The sequence below is a fragment of the Anolis carolinensis genome, chromosome 1, assembly GCF_035594765.1.
Source record: "Anolis carolinensis isolate JA03-04 chromosome 1, rAnoCar3.1.pri, whole genome shotgun sequence".
Taxonomy (NCBI): Eukaryota; Metazoa; Chordata; class Lepidosauria; order Squamata; family Dactyloidae; genus Anolis; species Anolis carolinensis.
The window spans coordinates 329,906,455-329,928,096 of NC_085841.1; the positions used below are offsets into that span (position 1 = coordinate 329,906,455).

Genomic DNA, 21,642 nt, shown 5'->3' on the forward strand with positions numbered 1-21,642 from the left:
ATAAAGCTATAATGTTCTTAAAATAAGGAACAATGGGAATTTCACTCCATGATAGGGAGGTAACCGGATGTGGCGCCAAGAAGTCACATCTGCACCAAAGTCCTACATTGATTAACTGAACAGTTTAGCAAAGATATTAGCATAATTTTAATGGGAAAATAGAAAGTCCTATCTTCAAGTTTCCTTCATATACAGCTTAGTACTAAAAATATAAGAAATGCTCTGAAGCGATGTATAATGGCTTCCTGTAATTTGGCTGCATGGAGGAATTCTATTAAAATGAATATGGCTCCAATTTCCACAAGTACTGGGTAGGAACAACAAACTGAATAAAGGACACAAAGGGGCTTTCAACAGCTCATTCTGGTATCCATTCTAAGCTGACACTAACTGGTGGGAATGCTAAGGAAAATGTGCCTGAGATCCTCTCCCAATTATTCCTTAAGTAAAAAAAAAAGCTATAAATACCTTCCATACAAGGTGGAGGAAGCATGGCCATAACTACATTTAAGTGAATGACGTAAATTCTGTTACTGAAGCTTTCATTTTCAGAGCAAGATCTTTCTTAGACCTCCCTATCTGCAAGCAATTTCCCCAACAGACTGGGGTCCTGCCCCTCTGAGTTTAGCCTGACAGCCTTTCAGTTTCACTCAAAATGTGAGTGCTCATTTGTTTTTCTCTTTTCAACCACGTTTCCTGGTTCAGTTGCCTTAAAATGAAATGACTATATCTAGGGGTTCAATGCCACCTGTCAAAAGTTGTGAAAGAAACTGAGGATGTGCTGCATTGGAGTGGCTATCTGGTCTCAAGGACAGCCTGACATAATGTATATACTGAGAGGGCTTGCTGCCAACAGGATGTTTAAGCAGACTAAGGCTTGAACCTGGGACTCTGACTCTCCCTGAATTACCTCCTAAGTCCATAGTGCTTCCCTTCTTCCATACATGGATGCTGTGAAGATCCTGACCTCCTTGTTCACAAAGGACCTGAAGCCAGGAAAGCTGCTCTCTGCATTCAGTTAATATGATGTGAAATTGGATGGATCCTAGTAGACTCAGAAGACTACAGGCTGAAGCGGCATGACTCAGTTCCCAGAAGGCACCAGGAGTCGGAATCCAAGTCAGGCTTTGGATCCATTTCCGTTTCTTCTTTGGTGGTTTGTGTGGCTTTGGAATTAGCCTCCATCTTCTGTCCAGACAGAAAAAAAAAGATTCACTGCCAGCTAAGTAAAAATATCGGTAATGTATTACAATATGAAATATGCTCATCAGATGTCTGGTTTGAATGCAGTTGTGCTGAATTCCTGGTTATTTCACAAATCTATAAAGAATAAAATGGCAAAGTGTATGGTGCAACATTGCCAATTAAATATTACTAAAATGTCTTCTATGTATTAAGAATATACACACATACATACGGGGACAGTCTGCCCTTGTTATTAGCTAACTGGGCTAATATGTACAAAGTATTAGACAAGCAGTTGAGAGAAAAAATAACTGTATTCTAATAATTATAATTGTATCCCGACTGCCAGATCCCAGGGTTCTCCAAGGTAGGGGAAAGGGAATGAAAGCGGTGTGGTTTAGATGGGGCCCGTCTATTTCCAGTGCTGGCTGACACTAACATTCCAGATTAATTTGGCATTTTCCCCGACTGCTCTCAAAAACTTGCTTTTTTTTTTTTTACCATACATGGCCTCTTGAAATAATAGAAAGTGAAAGGCCAAGATTGTCTGAAATTCTTGGATCATTACAGTGCAATCCAGAGTCTATGTTCAGTCACACGGTAACCCACTCTTATCCAGTGATTCTATATCTCAGCACCAATTGCCAAGAATTTCAAGAATACTCAGAACAATTCTGCTTTCTCATCTGACAAATTCCTCCAGTAGAAATGTCACCTCCTGGGTTCCTTGTGTCCTTTTGATGAGACTCTGGAGCTGAGCATTGAGGCGGCTGGTTTCCTGCTGAAGCTTCTCCTGGTCAGCCAAGCACTTCGAGATTAAGCTACTCAGGCGCTCCACTTCAGCCTGCAGTAAACTGCATTTACATGGAGTTGGTACTGCAGAGGTGTTTTCACCACTACAAGGTTCTGCTGAATCTGGAAGGCGCTGCAACAAAATGAGCTTAAATTAGTTTGTATGTAGACATGTAGACATCTATGCCCAATATGTAAAACTGCTTGTCTATGTTATGGCTGGAAAATAAGAACAGAGCTAATTTCAGAATCTAATCTAATTTCGGAAAGTGATGAGTGATCTAATAGGGTCTTTCATAGGTTTTGTGTGTGTGTGTGTGTGTGTGTGTGTCTGTGTGTCAGGAGCGACTTGAGAAACTGCAAGTCGCTTCTGGTGTGAAAGAATTGGCCATCTGCAAGGACGTTGCCAAGGGGATGCCCAAATGTTTTTTTTTTTTAATGTTTTTACAATCCTTGTGGGAAGCTTCTCTCATGTCCTCACATGGAGTTGATAGAGCTCCAGTTGGATTTAAACCTTCAGGTCAGCAACCCAACCTTCAAGTCATCAGTCCTGCCGACACAATGGTTTCACCCACTGCGTCGCTGGAGGCTCCCTTTCATAGGTACAGTAGAGTCTCACTAATCCAAGCCTCGCTTATCCAAGCCTCTGGATTATCCAAGCCATTTTTGTAGTCAATGTTTTCAATATATCGTGATATTTTGGTGCTAATTCGTAAATACAGTAATTACAACATAACATTACTGCGTATTGAACTACTTTTTCTGTCAAATTTGTTGTATAACATGATGTTTTGGTGCTTAATTTGTAAAATCATAACCTAATTTGATGTTTAATAGGCTTTTCCTTAATCCCTCCTTATTATCCAAGATATTCGCTTATCCAAGCTTCTGCTGGCCCGTTTAGTTTGGATAAGTGAGACTCTACTGTACTTCATATGATAGCATGAAACAGACATAAAAGATATTGGCCCCTGATAGTTTTTAGCAGTCTACCCCTCGATTCCACTTGATCAACTGCTTGTGTGGTTAATTGTGTTGCCATTAATTAACCATCATAAAAAGACTGCCCTCTTCCTGTTTTGTTTACTACATGTAATCTGTTTTCAGACTAATTTATAATCCTTGCTGAGTTCTGTAGATCCATTCAGTTTAAAAAACATTCTATTAACACACCTCTTATCCTTAATAGAGAAACGTTTTAAAAGCCGCTCATTATACATGCAATGGACAATCTCAGCCCTAAAGGGTTATATGATGATAGAGGTTTACTTTACCCAGGAACCTGCATTGGTCTTGTTATTATCAATAGGTGTTGGAGGAGCCATGTGGAGTCCTTTCAGTTCATCATAGGGAAGAGTTTCTTTGTCAGATTCAGATTCTAGGCTTGCGAGAGAAGGAGTTTCAGGCATGGGGATGAACTCGGCACTCTCCAACTCCTAGTCAAAAAGAGATGACAAACAGATTTCTTTCTTATTCTTTCCTAAAGCTTGGGAAAGCAATCCTTTGGGACTGAAGCTCTCAGAATATCTTTACTATCACAAAAGGTAACTTATTACAAACTGTGTTAACTACAAACCCCACCATGGATGTAATATGAGAAATACAAAGGAGAGATGCAAGTAGCTTTCTGCTTAGAGAATTGACTGAATGCAGGTGACATCTATACCATCACAGAAATATTGTGAACACAGTGATTGTTATACAAATTATTAATACTAATATTATGTAATAATAAATACTATTATTACTAACATTATGAGCACAGCAAACTACTGTTGGAAGTATTAATCCTGCTCTTGGAGAGTATCTTCTCAACTGTACACAAGTATCAGAATTGAGGCGCAGTAACAACCTAATTATAGTAGAATCTTCATAGTGTGGTTTTGTGTCCGAAGAATATTAAAAAATTTTCCACAGCACAGACTGAAAAGCTGGGAATAAGTTTCAAAGTCACTGTGGGAGAAAGGTTATTTTGCTTTATCTTCTAATCCCAAGGCTAATGAATGTCATTACCTTGCGTAACCAACTGGGGCAAGAGCTGCAGGCAGCACTGCTATCTGTAATAGCTTCATTAGCACAGATGCGATCTCCCATTTTACGGTCAGCTTCCATGGTTCCCCGGAAACCCCTGCTTGGATCAGGGATATCAGTCTCTCGCTCACTGTCTTCCTCTTCTCCTCCTTCAGCTGTCAAGCTTTGAGCCACTAACAAGAAATAGCAGAGTATTAAAAACTCTAAATATGTTCTTATTTCCAACCCTGATAACACAGACTTTGTCAGGCTCCTGAATAGTAATAATTTAGCCATTATATCACACAGTCAATTATGGAAACACAACACTGAACAAGAAAGCATTGGCTAGACAGTCACCATCCCAGCAATTCACTTGAGCCTCAAACATTGCCCACAATGTCCTGCCTCACAGGGGCCAGGCTGTGGCGCAGCTGGTTAGTAGCCTGCTACAATAAATCACTACTGACTGAGAGGTTGTGAGTTCAAAGCCCGAGTCGGATTGAGTTCCTGACTGTTAAATAGCCCCAAGCTTGTTGTTTACCTAAGCAACCCGAAAGACAGTTGCATCTGCCAAGTAAGAAAATTTAGGGACCACTTATACGGGGAGGCTAATTTAACTAATTTACAACACCATTAAAAGGACTCGTCACAGTGGATGATGAAGCAGCAGCTCCTCCTGTGGCCAGAATCGAGCATACCCTCACAGCCAGAAGCTGAAAAGTTAAATAGCCTCTGTGTCTGTCTGTGTGTTGTTTGTCTAATGGCATTGAATGTTTGCCATATATATGTACATTGTGATCTGCCCTGAATCTCCTTCGGGGTGAGAAGGATGGAATAGAAATACTGTAAATAAATAAATAAATAATTTTCATTCAGAGGTCCACCTGTTTCTAAAGACAAAGATGGTTCTAAGTACTGGAAATGACAACCTTCTCTAGCAATCTGTTTATCTATGTTCTTGTTGCATACTGTTTCCTACATGCATGTTCTGGTGTGCAGCTTCCTTTACTCTATGTTTTCTGAGAAGTTATAAAAGGGGCTGCAGACTACATGCTCTCTCTCCTTTTGACTATATGACCTATTGATAGCTGTTTTGTTATAAGAGAGATGCCCTGGCTGGCTGGCACAAGGAAACATCTCAAAGATATTTGAAACTGAACTAAAAAGTTTTTGTACTTGTGTATGTTGAACATATGAAAGTTGTGAGTAAACCAAATATGTTATTTCCATCTAAGTCTACTACATTTTTGTCTCCTGAGTGCATGATATGAAACAAGTTGTTTTATGGAAGAGTACCTTTTTGGGCACTGAAAAGAAAACACTTCTAAAGCTCTGTTGTTTTTAATGTACTGGCAAATCTCTACTTTCCTGACGGATCGGAGATTTCTGCTTTTATTTACTTCGTGTCAAAAGCATTGCATAATAAATAAGTTTAAAAGTGATAAAATAAAGGAATCACAAGCAGCTAAATAGTTTTAGACCAAAAGCAGGCAATAGCGATCGCATTGTCCATAGTTTTAAACAACTGCTCCTCTGTACATGAGGCAGGACATTGTGGGCAAGCATACATATGCAGAGTTATTTGTTCTGCTTCACAGTCACACAAGGTGGAGGATTCCTCCAGATAGTGCCATCTTGCCAGGTTGTCTTTTCATCTGCCCACTCTACTTCTGAGTCTGTTTAGGGATTTCCAAGTTGCCCATTGTTGGTTTGCCCCTGGAGGCAGACCCTCATGGGGAGGCATCAATTTGGGACTGCCTGCTTTAGCTACCCAGAGGGATAGTTTTGCTGTTGCTGGAGAAACATTAAGAGAAGTGGGGTTCTCATGAAGCTTTTCCTTGATTTGAGTCTACGGGGAGGAGGCTGACAGTCATGCAGTGGATGGCTTTGACAATATTCTACCTTATTTCTCTCACAGTTAGCAGTAACTTCCCATCGCACATCCGGGGGGGGGGGGGGGAATAACACCAGCTAACTTGTAGAGTTTATTAACAGGTGTAGGTTTAAGGCATCCTGTGATTATTCTGCATGTTTCGATCAGTGCTATGTTCACCTGCTTCGCATGGACAGACTTGTGCCAGACAGGACAGGCGTACTCAGCAGCTGAGTAAGACAAGGCCAGGGCTGATGTTCTTATTAATTGTGGGTCTGCACCCCATGCACTGCCAGTAAGTTTCCACAGGATGTTATTGCATGCAGCTATTTTGTACTTGGTGTTCATGCAGTGTTTCCTATATGTTAGCGTTCGATCTAAGATGACACCAAGATATTTAGGATGGAAACAGTATTCGAGCACTTGGACTTCCCAAGTAACTTTCAGTTACTACACAAACCCAAATGTTGCTAAATATTTCCCCCTCCTCAAAGTCTTTACTTAGGAATCAGTTAATGCCCAAAAGCCCATCTAAATGCAAGATATTTGCTTGTTCAAAGGACAGCAAAGATGGGTAAACTCTAGCCACCCACGGAAGAGAGATCCACAAACTGGGAGCAATGACCAAGAAGGTCCTTTTTCTCACCAAATGTACCTGTGAGGGTGATGGGTTTGACAAAAATACTTTCAATGAACGTTGCCAAACCTGGACATATTCAAATGAGGAGATACAATTTTTCAGATAGTTAGGATTCAAGCCACATAGTATTTTATAGGCCATAACCAGCACTTTGAATTGTGCCAAGAAACAGATTGGTAACTAGTGGCAGTGTCATAACAAGAAGTTTCTGTTCACTCTCTAACTAGTTCTAATAATGCAAACAAGTTCCAAATATAGCTCCATATAGAGTGCATTACAGTAGTTCAAACAGGCTGTAACCTAAGTTAAAGCTTTTCAGTCTGTGCATCAGGAACAACTCATGATTAAACAATCTGATTACTTACCTGTTGCAATGGACAGGCCACTACTACTGGAACGGAGGATTTTAGAATTTATAACTTTTTCTGGAGAGAAAAAAAGGGAAAATCAACTAAAAGTTCAAAAATGTAGGAAAGCTGCCATATGCCAACATATTTTCTCAGAAAAAAACATGACCTGTTCATTTGTGTGAACCTTACGTTAATGTTTTACATTAATGTACAGTTAGAAAACACATATATATTAATGGTCAAGCTTCACTCCCCCAACCTTTTTATACTTACCAACAATTATGATGGTATGCCATCCACGACAAGACAAGTCTGGGACATAATGCAGGGAACCAAAAATGGGTCGAGGCCACGATGTACAAATATCAGAACTGTGAGCTCTCTCTGTTGGTGTCATTGCTAAACGACCATTCCCACCATTACCCCAGGCAAATATATGGTTATCTGGGGAGAAAAAAAGAGTTGTTGGCTTAAATTTAGACAGACTACTCAGACCTCTATGATCTGCATTTCTTTCCAGCTGGAAGGCTCTATTTGGAAAATATTACAATCTAGTCCAGAATAACTTCACATGGAATTTTTGCAAGATTATTATGTTTGTGTGGCTTTATTACTTACATTGCTAATACAAAGTACTTTTTAAATAGTCTGGAAGTATCTCTCCTTTCATACAACTCTCCTTCAAGATGTCAAGGATGTTTGGCATTGAACTTTGGAGACACAATGTATAGGGTCTATTTATTATCGCTACTGGCAACACTTACCATCTGTAGCAGCTATAGTGAATTCATCACCACAGGAAACCCTGATGACCTGCTTCCCTCCAAGTGGTCCTCCCAGAAGATTAATACCCAGCCGCTTCTTATAGTTTCCGACACCCAGCTGCCCACATTTGTTGGAGCCAAAGGTAAGCAAACGACCCCGCTCTAAAACAAAGAACAAGCGCATTATTTGAAAGTTAGGAAGACACTAAACTTTTCTGAAGGATTTGAAGGATGCAGGGCATTACATAGATAATGTAAAAGGGAGTTTCTGCATTATTAGTAATTATTGTTAAAGAGGATCTGACCTGAGGCACCCATACAGCACTGTTGGTTAAAAGGCCTCAGCAGAGACTCTACTACCTGAGACTCCTAAGGCACCACCAACTGAATGAAAAACTGCTGGTGACTTTCTACCGCTGTGCTATAGTGTCCTAACCGACTGCATCTGCGCATGGTTTGGTAGCTGCACAGTGGCAGATAGAAAGGCACTCCAAAGGGTCACCACTTTTCCACAGCAAATCATTGGCTGCCCTCTCCCCTCACTGGAAGAACTTTATAATTCTGACTGCCTTAAGAAAGCTCAGAGCATTCTTGGGGATCCATCTCACTCAGTATATTCTTTTTGGAATTACTGCCATCTGGCAGATGGTATGGGGTGACAAAGACAAGGGCAAACAGACTGAAGAATAGTTTTTATTCTAGAGCTGTCACTATGTTGAACTCTGTGGTTTTGCATTGATGTGGCATTGGGGCCTGTGTGGTGGTGTGGGGGTGTAGAGGGATGGCTGTGTTGTTTTGTGGTGTGTGTGGGGAAAGGCATGTAATTTCGTTGTGCAATAGCAGAATGACAAATAAAGCTATTCTGTTCTGTTATGTACTCAATTCAAGGAATTGGTTTTAAATATTAAAATCCTAAATGGTGTGGCTCTGGCTATTATATTATAAAACTGTCTGGATGTTAAAATCTTCAAGAGTGACCCATTTTAGAATGCTATTGACTATGGTGGCCTTTTTAATGAGCCATTGGAAGATGACTTTTTCTTATGTTACTTTCGGATTATAGAATCCACTCTGGCCAGAATTGCAGTCATTTCCCACACTTACTGTTTTTAGGAAGATATGCTGACATAGGTTCTCAAACTGGCTTTTAAAATAGTTGTGACATTTACAGATTATTTTAATTGCTTAACTATCTCATTTGTTTTAATTGATTATATTTATTGCTCAAAGACAGTTTGAGTGATGCTATCAGCTATCTTGTATGTTATTTTCAGTGGGAAAAGCATACAAATTAAATGAAGAATATTTTTCAAATTTTAGATTACTGTATTAATGTGATACAGCAAAAGAACACATCATGTTAAAATGTCAGAATCTTTTCAACAAATCTCATATGAATATGACTGAAATACTGACTGAAAAAATATGGAGGTTGCCATTATTGCCTTAGGTTTCAATTTAAGGAAGTAACTAAAATGCACTGCAGGAGTAAATGCTGTGTGTTGACGTCTCACCATCTATGGCAGCTGTGTGTGTCTTTCCTGGTGCAATGGTGCGAATCTTGTAAAAGGACAGTTTCTTGGCCAAAGTAAAACAAGTTGTATAGGCAATTTCTTGGTAAGCCTAAGGGAAGAAAACAATATGATGAATCAAATATCACAATCTCCCTCAAGATCTATCCATGGAGGCCATGAGTAAGCCAAAATATCATGAAAGGCAGTACTTCCAAAGCAAGCAATTTCTAGCAGGCTATGGTTTTTGCTTAGGCTCCTAAATATATGCGTTGTTGCAACTGTTCCACATGCAACTAAAATGAACTGATTTGGCAAATCATCACAGTGCTACCCCCCTTCGCCAGGGTTCCAATCCGCTTAGTAAATATTACATCATATATTAATAATTATTTGTTGTTGTTGTTGTTGTGGGCTTTCGAATATATTCTGACTTATGTAACCTAAAGGTGACTCTCTCATGGGGTTTTATTGCAAGATTTGTTCAGAAGGGGTTTCCCAGTGCTTTCATCAGAGGCCGAGAAAGTGTGACTATCCAATGGACTTCCATGGCTGGGTCAGGATTACAACTATAGTCCCCCCCCCCCCCCCCCCTCGGAGTCCTATTCCAACATACTATTCTAACATAATGGCTCTAATTAATAAGAATTATTATCAATAAACAATATATGATCCTATACAATACATTCTCCACAATGGCTTCACTGTATCAGTAGAATAATGTGCCACTCACATCATGATTAATGATCCCTGAAGTACACTGGTTCAGGCCCAGCTTGTTGAATTCATTCAGACCGCAAGCCAAGACCTTGCCTGTCTGTGTGAGCAGAAATGTCCCATCACTGCCGCACTGGACTGAAACAATATTGGAAGCCTTCTGGATTTCCACCTATAAACAAGACCCATGAGACACCAGAGCAAATGATTACCAGTTATTTCAAAGTACAGACAGTCCCCAAGTTATGAACAAGATTTGTTTTGTAGGTTTGTTCTTAAGTTGAATTTTATATGTAAGTCATAACAGGTAACTCCAGCCAATATAAATAAATAAAGAGAGAGAGAGAGAGAGAGTGCACTTTGGACAACATAGGGAAGGGTTAACACCCCTGAGGTGTTTGTTTTGCAATCTGTGCCCCTGTTCAGAAGATTTTATTTCACTTTCTGTTCCTCTGATAATGCGATTTTGAAAAATGTGGCTTGTCGTGGAAAGAAGGATTAGTGAGAAAGCTTCAGTGGTGACACGTTTTTCTCATGATAACTCTTTTAGGAGAGAATTTCCCTTCTTGGAAGTAGATTTCTCTCACTTAATGTTATCTCACCTCTGTTCTTAACTATGAATCATTTGTGAGTTGGATGTTTTTAACTCGAGGACTGCCTGTACCAAGCAGGGTGCAAACATCAACATCATTGTCATATACTATACAGATTATTCTGCCTTTCCCCCAATAGTGGGCCTCAAGGCAGCTAACAACGTATTTAAAAACAAAACAGGCTAAAAATATAGAAATGTGTAAATAAAAGTATATAGCCATCCCTCTATATCCATGGATTCTGTATCGGCAGATTCAATTATCCACACCTTGAAAAAATTAATAATACGAATAGCAAACTTTGATTTTGCTATTTTATTTTACTGCATTTAACGGGACTTGAGAATTCATGGATTTTGGTATCCACGGGTGTGTGTGTGTGTCCTAGAAACAAACCCTAGTGGATATCAAGGGCCCACTGTAAACATAGGACTTATTTTAAAAACAAACAAGTTATTAAGCAAAAACACTAAACATTAAAACTAATAAAAATTCTGTGTACTAAACTTAAAACAGCATCATACAGCATTAAAAGCCCACCCTAGTCAAGTTTCTTATAGCCTAATGGCACAGAAATGTTTTAACTTGCAGACAGAAGGAAGGAGAAAAAGAGGGGTTCCAGCCTAGTCTCCAAAAAATCTAAGAGACACTGCCAAGAAGGCCTTCTCCATTGTTTCCACCAAATAAGCCAGAGAGTGTGTTGGGATAGAGAGAAGGCTCTTTCCAGAGGACCTCTAAAAGCTGTAATGGGCCCATAAAGTGATATATGGTTCTTCAATAGCATGAACCCAAGCTTTATATACAGTACTTCCTAACTTACGTAACTGGGATGTCTTCGTATCTGGAGTAGGCAGATGACAGGTAGGGAGAGCATTAAAGTCTCAAGCATCCATTTATAGAGAGAGGAGAGTGGTAGAGTGCAAATGTTGAAGAAAAAAAATGCCAGGTTTATTCCTTGGCAGTTAGACAATAGAAAAGGATCATATAGCAGACCGTGTAGGGAGCTATGGAGCAAGCAATTCCCAATGAAATGAACAAACAAGCTGATTTCACATACTTCTTAAACAGAGATACACTACAAGTATTTGGAACCTATCTAGTCAAAAGCCAATAAAGTTTACCTTTTGTGGGAGCCAGTGATCTTCTTCTGAATCCAAACCTAAGCGCCCTGTATTTGGGGAAAGGCATTAATCAGAAATAACAAACTGCCTTGTTTCTAAGACCAATCAATTTCTGAAGGATATAAATTCTCATCTGAGATATGGTCATTAAACTATGCATTCCAGTTTAATCAGAAGTCTACCATAGTAAGAACCCCAAGAAAAGACTTAGCAGAATAGTGCCTTCCAATTGTCTGTTCCATGCAGTTTCACTGTAGAGTTACGTGCCTATCACTATAAGCTGGAAATGACATTTCTTTTTTAGTCGGAGTCTTTAACAGCATGCATTGCTCCAGCCTACCCTCATCACACCCAAAAGTTGCAGTCACATACCATATTCTCCACAGCCCCATGTGTAGACTTCTCGGTTTCGGGTTAGCACTGCAACATGGTTATCTCCGCAGGAAACCTGCTCCACTGGGTTGTTGAGGAAGACATTCAGCTGCCTGGGCTCTAATACTTCAGAGCCAAATGCTTTGTTTACACCTATACAGCCATAGTAGTCTGAGCCAAAGGCAAAGGCTTGACCTTCATCTGCAGTAAAGGAAGGGACAAATGAATCTGGTAAATTCTATATACTTCTTGAGTGCTACTTACTGTCCAATGCAATCTTTATTTTTAACAAGAGAAAACAAGACCATAAGGTAACCCAATATTCTAGATTGGAGTAGGAAACTATGACGGGAGTCCATTTTCATCCCTGTGTATCTCTGTATAGCAGCAGGCTGCATCGCCCCTTTTTGGCTGAATACTGCAAGTGAAAATTATTTACAGTTTGCAATTTCTGGGTTTTTCAGGGTGGGTGAGGTAGGGGTTATGATTTTAGTCTGCCATTCCTTAAAGCCCCTAAATATAGTGATTTACATTTAGATGGGGGGGGGGGGGGTTGCCTGGAAAAAAATGAAGGGGTTCAAGAAGCTAAAAATAGTTGGCAGCATAGTCAGGCCACCAGTAATCTGCCACCCCTGATTTAGATCAAGCTGGACTAATTACATAGTTGGGTTAATCCGCCACATATTGACTAGAGTGTAGTCTGACCCATATCTATGTTGTGAAAACATACAGAGGATGGCATTTGCAATCTTTTGTGAATGTAAAACTTTTACCGTTTTAACTTTTTGTGTTATATTATACTCTATTACAATGGTTCTCAACCTGTGGGTCCCCAGATGTTTTGGCCTTCAACTCCCAGAAATCCTAACAGTTGGTAAACTGGCTGGGATTTCTGGGAGTTCTAGGCCAAAACACCTGGGGACCCACAGGTTGAGGAGCGCTGCTCTATCATGTGGACAGCATATAAAAGATGAAACTATATAAGAAAAATACATAATTGTATTCTTGGAAAGCAGAATTAATTCCAACTGTAGGCTTGTTTTTCCCACAGATTAATTGTATTTTGACAGTGTCAGAGCGTTTTATATTTTCTTGTTATCAAACAATATCTTTTATCTTTCAGTCACTATATTTCAGTTTCCAAAGCATATATATTTGTATGTTCAACATGTTTCTCACCTGTAATGCAAACAGTAAAGTCATCTCCACAAGACACTTGGTGAATAGCTTTTCCCTGCAGTTTTTCCACATGCTTTGGCTGTCGATAAGAGGCTTTGTCTCCATGCCCCAGCTGACCATGCAATTTGGTGCCACCTTGCATGTTCTGTAAAAAACAACAACAAAAGCATTGCATAATATATGAAAGTATGCAAACCAGCACTCTAAGTGGCATTGTTAATAGGTTGATGAAATGGAAGCATAAGCATGTCCTCTAGGATCCAGAGAAGGCCTTATTACAACTCTGGTTTCTGAGATGCTTTGTTGGAAGGGGGTTGATGTCAACACAAAGATGGCTCTGAAAAGACCTGGTGCATGTATGATAGATACTTTGTATACCGTCCTTAAGCAGGTGAAGGCTGAACTTTCATATCAGGCTAATGCTCCTTATCACTTCATATGTGAAAACTATTTACAATAGTAATGGAAGATTTCTTTATAGTAGTACCAGTAATCAATAATGACATGACGCCATTTCAAAATGGTAATACATTTGGAGTTTGCAAGGGAAAAAAGCTTTCTTGAAACTGAATATATAAACTATGCCTTAGATAAGATTGATTTTGTACTGGCTTTATCCAAGGTTTATTCTGCTCTTCCTTCCATGCACTCAGAACATCGCTTTTTAAATTAAAAGCAATGCTTTCACAGAGGGTAAGTAATGGTGGCAAATATTAGCTAGAATCCAATGCCTAGAATCACCCAGTGACACCAATCTATGTTGTTTTGGGGAAATTCCAGAGGCATATGCTAATTGGACCTTGGTCTTTACTTTCAGTATTGAAGGCCAAATAGTTGCTGTGGTGAACACAAGAAGAAGATTGATATTGCACTCTCCTCCTGCTTCTAAAATTCCCATAAGTATATGACTAGATACTGTGAGAACAAAACGCTGAATTAGGTAGAGTTTCAACCTCAATACTTGTTATACATAAGATGAAAGGCCTTCCCTCCATTCCAACTGACACTGTCTTGTCCTCAGAGGGAGAGAAGAACCAGCAGTGTCTGATGGATCTAATCCCCTGTCTAACTTCAGTCTCCTTTCCTTGTGTTTCATGCCTTTAGATTGTAAACCTAAGGTCAGGGAACTATTTTTGTTGTTGTTATTTTTCTTCTAAAGCATCATGCACGGTGATGGCACTAAGCAAACAAATAAATAAATAAATGATGGCATCATCCTCATCTTATTTGTTTATACTCCATTTTCTGATTTTATATATGCAGTTATTTGCAATGTTTATTTCCTGTTTTCTGACTGAATGGCCACCAAAGTAACTTAAAACACATTACGGTAACACACACATATGTCCCAAGCCTATATAAGCTGCAGCCTTAGCTAATTAGGGAAAACTCTGGCCCCACCCATGAGTCCTTTGTCCATGGACTAGGGCCAGAGTGTCTTTTCTTTCAACTTCACCATTCTAGGGGGACCTAAGTTAGAAACAACTGATGTTTTTTGAGGGGTGAGGGCGCGAGGCAATCTTGCTCCAGGTATTCTTTCTTTGGTAAATGGATGAAGCCAAACTGGTCACCCCTATGCATTATATTCTCCCTGGGAAGCAGAGGGAGCAAACGTGCGATTGTGATCAGTGATTCTAAGATAATGACTGATTCTAAGATTCTGAGATGTAATTTAAATGCAATTATCCGTTTTACAATCTCCTCCTAACTTTTCCTATTTATTTCCAATTTTTTTACTTACCACCCAGGTATAGAGCTCCTTCTCTACTGTCACCAGTGCAAAGTGGGTGTTTCCTGCACAGACTTGTCGTGCACTGCAGCCTCCTTTAATAACGTCCAGTTTCTGAGGAGTGGACTTCCCACCCCCCCATACATATACTTCACTGGTACGTGAAGTCACCACAGCAATGGGAGCATCATTCATGGTACTGGTTCTGTAAGAAACAAGAGCCAAGTATGAAGACACTTTGTATACATTCTACCAGTTTTTCAAAGCATATATCCAACTGCTAATCCCAACTAGAAGAGATCTATTGAATCATTGAGAACTTGGGAACTCAACATCTAAGTTCAATCTATTCTTAATGTATTTTAGTTGGAACTAACATCTGTCCAATCAATTCTCTCAAACAGACTCATGTTTTAGGAGGCAACATAAACAGAATCAGAAATTTTGAAGCAGGGACTATAAAAACAGGAAAGTAAACGTTGCAAATAAAGTAAAAATCAGAAACTGATTTTAATCTGACAACACATGACAACCTGAAACTTTCACAAGCAGCAATATGAACGAATTTAATCAATGAGAAAGAAAACAAATGCAATAGTGATGCTGCTCAGAACATTAGCATTACATACAGATGTATATATTTCCAATATTAGGGCCCTTTTTCTTTCATCTCAAGTAAGAAGATAAAAGAAGTATCAAACAGTACATAAATAATAATAATATACATGGTTTTAAAATATGGTTTGATATAAAATAAATCTATCATAAAGGATTAGTAAAACAATAGTTAAAGGAGAAATTCTAAGTTCTGTGAAATATAATTATCTCGGAAGTCTACTTTCACATATAGAGTCAGCCCTCCACATTTGCTGAGGTAAAAGTAAAAAACAATGAAAAATGCTATTTTTTATCTCTATAAATTTCTAAGCCTTCTAGAATGACTCTATAATCAATTTCTACTGGAAGCTGACCACAGAATCACATTGGGGGACCGCAAGATTCATAGAGAAGGTTTACTCTCTAAAACCTCTATGTTCCCCAGCATAACTTTAGGAAGCTGACTATAGACTCACACTGGAAGACCTCTAGATATTCATAAAGAGAACTTTTTAAATCAAATATGTGAATAATCAAATCTGGAAAAGTCAAAACTGCAAATGTGATGGGCCTTCGGCACCTATTTCATTACCTTGGTCGTTTATTTGGGCCATTAAGCAGTACAACTTTCTCCTCCATTTCCCTGCCAGAATAAAGAACAGGTGATTAAAGACCAATAACAATCTATTAGTATAGAACTCTGGGCAGGGAATCCCAATATGTGCTAGAAACACCCCAAGCAAAACAGAAGAATCACACCCTTCAGCCAAACTATACCACATCACTGACAGTGGTGAAACATGACCAAGCCTGTTCATACTGTGCACATAAACAAAAAACAAACAATAAACACCATAGAGAAACAAAGTTGTAACCCAATATTTTATAATACCCCACACCCAGAAAACCAGATACACATAAATGTATTTTTGTTTGTCCTGAATGGAATTAGGCTTGGAGAGGATGGATCCAGAATTACTGGAAAGGGAAGCAATTTTTGTCAATTCCCCTTTAATCTCTGTAGTCCTCGGTACTCTCTTGCTCGCTGTTCAGGAGAATATCCTGATGTTTCAGAGTAACCTTAATGAAAGAAATGTGGAACTGGCAAAAATTACTTTCCTTTCCTCCTTCTCCAAAAGGAAATCTCTGCTTACTTCTCTTAGCTATTTGAGTCTCTCTACAGCTAAGTGGAGTAGTTCAGTCTTGGATTCAAAACCAAACAGCTAAGTGCTGTAAGATAGATCCAAACTCCTTTCCTCCCAAACTTTAAAAAAAAAACTATTTGCAGAGATTTAAAGATCTGTGCTTTTTGTTTTGGCCATCAAAAATAAATATTAAGAAAGGAGGTGGCTGGTGAAACAAAAAAAATATATCCCTGGATGTATTCTGGAATCATAGAACACTGTGTTTCACAGGACCTTGCAATCTGTGAAAAACTGTTTTCCAGCAGGATGTCCTATGTACTCCTCTGTATTCAACTCAATGATTCTGCAAACCTAAAGAAGTGGAAATCAGGGACCAGCTAGTCAAATCTGATGGGAAATACTGTCGAAATATAATATATTTCTGACATAAGTTCTGCACTGTTAAATACTCAGGAAAATGTGGAAAAGTACTCATGAATGTAATTTTATCATGAAAAGCAGTCAACCATCAGTGAATTGCCAGCTCAAATGACAAAATATGTGAAATACCAGTAAGAATACACCAGGGATAGGTACACTGCATTCCTAGTGTCATGTGTAGTCCCTGTGTTAGCCCCCAATCACTGCTTTCTAGAAACAATAAGTAATCTGTTACATAGGGCCCAGCCCATCCTCTACTACAACTGTTGACATGAAGGAAAAAAACACCAAAACGTTTTTCCAATTTTTTGGTAGTTCACATGACTTCTAGAAGGCCCCAGGGATAAAAGAATGGCTCCTAAACCAACTGAAGCTGTCTAACCCTGAACTAGGCAGTAAAATAGGGGTGAAAACTGTTGTATTGGACTGTAACGCTTAATAGCCTAACAAATGCAACATAACAAATACTCCACCCCTAATGTAGATGATTTTGTAGTCACGCTTAACTTATAAGACCAATTCATGTCCAAGGCATGTAAGGCAGTTTACCTCCTGCGCTTGCTGATAACAGGGTTCTCAAGCAGCTCATCAGCAGTAGGCCTCTTCTCAGGATCCTGAAAGAGGTGAGTGACAGGTCACTCCCTAAGGAAAGGGATCATTTTTCAGCAATTAAATTTTTGGGCAGATTAACTAACCACGTCCTTGTGGTCTTTCCCCAGTTTCCCAAAATAAAAAAAAAATCAAAAGTACAGAGTTAGCTAAAAGCTCAATAGTAAAAGATCTTCAAAGGCAGAGGTATTTTAGCAGCTTCCAGATTGTTTTTGAGCAACCAAGAGTACTCAATGTGCAGAGCCCAAACAAATAGTATACTCACAGACGTACATTTTCAGATATTAAATTGTCCTAAGGTCTTTCCTGCACTTCATTGAAGCTCTGTGACAAAGATTAAGAAACTTGAAAGAAAATGGCATCTCACCAACCTGATCAAGGCAGGAGTGTACCATCTCGATGAAATCCAGAGAATAAACACTGGAATCAACTTCCATTGCCCGGTTCCCTTGCACAATTTTCACACAGAGATTCAAGGGATTCTAGAAAGGAAACAAGAGAAAAATCTGAATGAAGCTGGAGAAAAATGTCTGAGAAGATGGTCTATGGATCTGGCTTGTGTATTTTCTCACTTTGGTTCATCATATACAATAATTATTCTAGACAGGTCCGAGACTTCAGAAATTGACCAAAAAGCATTGGCATCTCTAAAATATCCTCTTGTTCTAGATGAGATATCCTATTGACCTAGATGTTTCATTGACATACACTACTAAAACTGGAGAGGTGATTCGCTTAAACACATACATACACAGACGAAAACACTAACGAAACTCATACCATGCTCATCACTGATGTATTTGTTCTATAGCTGTGACTTACTGTTGCATCAAACGTTCTCTTCAGTGTGAGGAGCTCAAAGGCAACACAGCCAACTGCCCAGATATCAGATTTAAAGTTGTATTTTACTCCCTGGCAAAGCTCTGGAGACATGTAATATGGAGTTCCTACCAACTACAAAACAAAGGATAATGTTAACAATATGCTGTCCACTCCTTCATATATGATGATTAGACATTATTTAGTGTTTTACTGCAAGTGACAGTATCCAATCATTTTGTATAAGAGTCCCCACTACACACAAAATAAAAAAATAAAAATTGATCATGTTTTGACCATGATTTAGCATCCTGTCCAAAAAATTTTAAATTATAGGTAAACTACATTTTGGGAATGCATAAATAAATATATCCTCAAACAACTGATGATTTATAGTTATTAGAGCTAAATTAAGGACTAAAAGCTTGTAAAAGTAAGCAAAATGAATGGGAACTCACACACCAGCCAGCATAAGTGAGGATAGAAATGTATTATCTTCTGTTTCTGGAAGAACTCAGGAACAATTTCCTATTTAGGCAGGCTGTCCCTTGCCACAAGCTCATTGCCCTCACATTCAAAAATCCGATCTGAAAGTGTTTGCCTTCTAACTTCTGCTTTAATTTTTCCTGTATTTTTGTTGCTTCAATGTGGCCAATGGTGTGTTATCTGACATGATAATTTGACTCCTAATTTTGTCAAAATTCCACAGTTTTTACATATTAGGAGAAATGGAACATATGTAATGATTTGCTACTAAAGGTGCAGGAATCATTAAAATATCAGACATTCTAATTTAAATCACTGGATACTACATAAATGCTTATGAAAAAAATATAGAAAAGTGTAGCCAGTTTCACTTATTTCTTTCAAAATATATTCTACTTCAGACATGATAACAGTAAACAGATCCTGCTCTAATATTTTGGTGTAACATTTCTTTTTGGAAAATGCAGAACTATGAGGCTGCTTCATATAGGTGATGTATACGTGATGCATACATTATACAGCTATAGTCATCAGGGAAGCAAGAATGTCAACAGCCCCTTGTTAGCAATATCTGTGATATTCTGTGAGGAGCTAAGAAGTACAGATTTAAAATATCTAATTCAAAATTATTTTAACAAGACTAGTTATTAAACAATACAGACATATCAGTAATGATAAATTTTGACTGTGACTGTGGGAATCATACAACTGGATTTAACATTAAAATGGTTTGTCAAAAGCCAATGAAATTTTTTTTGCTTTTTGTTTCATAGCCATTTTGACAATCTATGAAATCCTTAGAGAGTTCAAAGCATGGAAACTGACTCTTGGACTACCAAAGTTTAATGTAACAAGCAAGCCATGAAGGATTCAGCACTCTGGCTCCTCCATCAGCCCCAATGAGCTACAGAAATAATCCACTGCTTACTCTTGACTTGTTGGTGGGGGAGAGGTAGGAAACAAGCCAGAGTGCTGGACCCTGACAGATTCAGCTCCCCCATTAAAGAAGTGTGGAGGCCAATTTTCCATCCTGAGTTCAATGTGAACTGCACATCTCACAAACATGCCGAAGTATCTTTTCCCCCTCTCCATTTCATATTCAAAGTGCATCACTTCCTGTAACCACTTTGGAGAGTCTAGAGAAAAAAAATATTTAAGAGGGTGCACAGTGTTCTAAGGGTGTTTTCATGTTCGCACACATTTATGGAACTCCAGATATAATTTTCATATGATCATCACTTTAAAAATTGCACCAAAATCAAAAATTGTGGTGATGAGGGAGCTTTGGGAACTGCTTAGATCAGTGGTTCTCAATCTGTAGGTCCCCAGATATTTTGGCTTTCAATTCCCAGAAATCCTAACAGCTGGTAAACTGGATGGAATTTCTGGGAGTTGTAGGCCAAAACACCTGGGGACCCACAGGTTGAGAACTACTGGCTTAGATGATTTAGAGTCTACAAATATAGGGTACTAGCTGTGCCCGGCCACGCGTTGCTGTGGCAAAGTATGGTGGTATGGGAAATAAAGTATTGAGGAATTGGTGGTAGTTAAGGTCAAGGGTAAAGGTTTTCCCCAGACATTAAGTCCAGTCGTGTCTTACTCTGGAGGTTGGTGCTCATCTCCATTTCTAAGCCAGACTCCTCCAAGGTCATGTGGGATGACTACATGGAGCGGCGTTACCTTCCCGCCGGAGCAGTACCTATTGATGCACTCACATTTGCATGTTTTCGAACTTCTGGGTTGGCAGAAGCTGGGGCTAACAGTTGGGGCTCTCTCCGCTCCCCCAATTCAAACCTGTGGCCTTTCGGTCCAGAAGTTCAGCAGCTCAGCGCTTTAACACGCTGCGCCATCAGGGGATATTATTTCCTAAAGGTTGTGAATATACAATATTTCTGATTGGTTTTTTTTTGTTTGTTGGAGGCAAGTATGAATGCTGCAATTAGGAAAAATGATTAGGATGTAATGGCCTTGCAGCTTTAAAGCCTGGCTGTTTCCTCACTGAGTGAATTTTTTGTTGGGAGGTGTTAGCTGGCCCTGATTGTTTCCTGTCTGGAATTCCCTTGTTTTCAGAGTGGTGTTGTTTGCGATATTTTATGTGCTTCTACTGTCTGTGGCCCTGAGAAAACAGAGGATTTTCCAGACTTTGATGATGGGAATACTTTGTTGGGAGGTGTTAGCTGGCCCTGATTGTTTCCTGTCTGGAATTCCCTTGTTTTCAGAGTGGTGTTGTTTGTGATATTTTATGTGCTTCTACTGTCTGTGGCCCTGAGAAAACAGGATTTGCCAGACTTTGATGATGGGAATACTTTGTTGGGAGGTGTTAGCTGGCCCTGATTGTTTCCTGTGTGGAATTCCCCTGTTTATTTACTGTCCTGGTTTTAGAGATTATATTGTTCTGCATTATTCTATCCCAGTAATTATTTCATATTAAAGAAGAATCTCACTTATCCAACATTCGCTTATACAATGTTCTGGATTATCCAACGCAGTCTGCCTTTTCATAATCAATGTTTTTGTAGTCAGTGTTTTAAATTCATTGTGATATTTTAGTGGTAAATTTGTAAATACAGTACAGTAGAGTCTCACTTATCCAACATAAACGGGCCGGCAGAACGTTGGATAAGCGAATATGTTGGATAATGAGGAATTAAGATAACCCTATTAAACATCAAATTAAGTTATGATTTTACAAATTAAGCACCAAAACATCATGTTAGACAACAAATT

At 39.0% G+C, this 21,642-nt stretch overlaps 1 protein-coding gene across 2 annotated transcripts in view; it reads right to left on the reverse strand.

Moving 5' to 3' along the window:
• Nucleotides 1–923: 923 nt before the first annotated feature.
• nek9 (NIMA related kinase 9) overlaps nt 924–21,642 on the reverse strand; it is a 32,633-nt gene continuing 11,914 nt past the window's right edge. The window contains exons 6-22 of one of the 2 annotated variants that reach the window (XM_003214379.4): nt 18,433–18,564; nt 17,982–18,092; nt 17,551–17,615; nt 16,029–16,079; nt 14,852–15,044; nt 13,111–13,255; nt 11,932–12,132; nt 11,560–11,606; nt 9,862–10,017; nt 9,132–9,240; nt 7,618–7,779; nt 7,127–7,297; nt 6,869–6,928; nt 3,991–4,181; nt 3,252–3,413; nt 1,901–2,110; nt 924–1,185 (exon numbers count right to left, since the gene is read on the reverse strand). In XM_003214379.4, the coding sequence (XP_003214427.2) occupies nt 1,063–1,185; nt 1,901–2,110; nt 3,252–3,413; nt 3,991–4,181; nt 6,869–6,928; nt 7,127–7,297; nt 7,618–7,779; nt 9,132–9,240; nt 9,862–10,017; nt 11,560–11,606; nt 11,932–12,132; nt 13,111–13,255; nt 14,852–15,044; nt 16,029–16,079; nt 17,551–17,615; nt 17,982–18,092; nt 18,433–18,564 (2,289 nt within the window). In that variant the 3' untranslated portion in view covers nt 924–1,062. Of the gene's footprint in view, nt 1,189–1,900; nt 2,111–3,251; nt 3,414–3,990; nt 4,182–6,868; nt 6,929–7,126; nt 7,298–7,617; nt 7,780–9,131; nt 9,241–9,861; nt 10,018–11,559; nt 11,607–11,931; nt 12,133–13,110; nt 13,256–14,851; nt 15,045–16,028; nt 16,080–17,550; nt 17,616–17,981; nt 18,093–18,432; nt 18,565–21,642 lie in introns of both variants that reach the window. The other variant, XM_008122785.3, reaches the window with a different exon arrangement.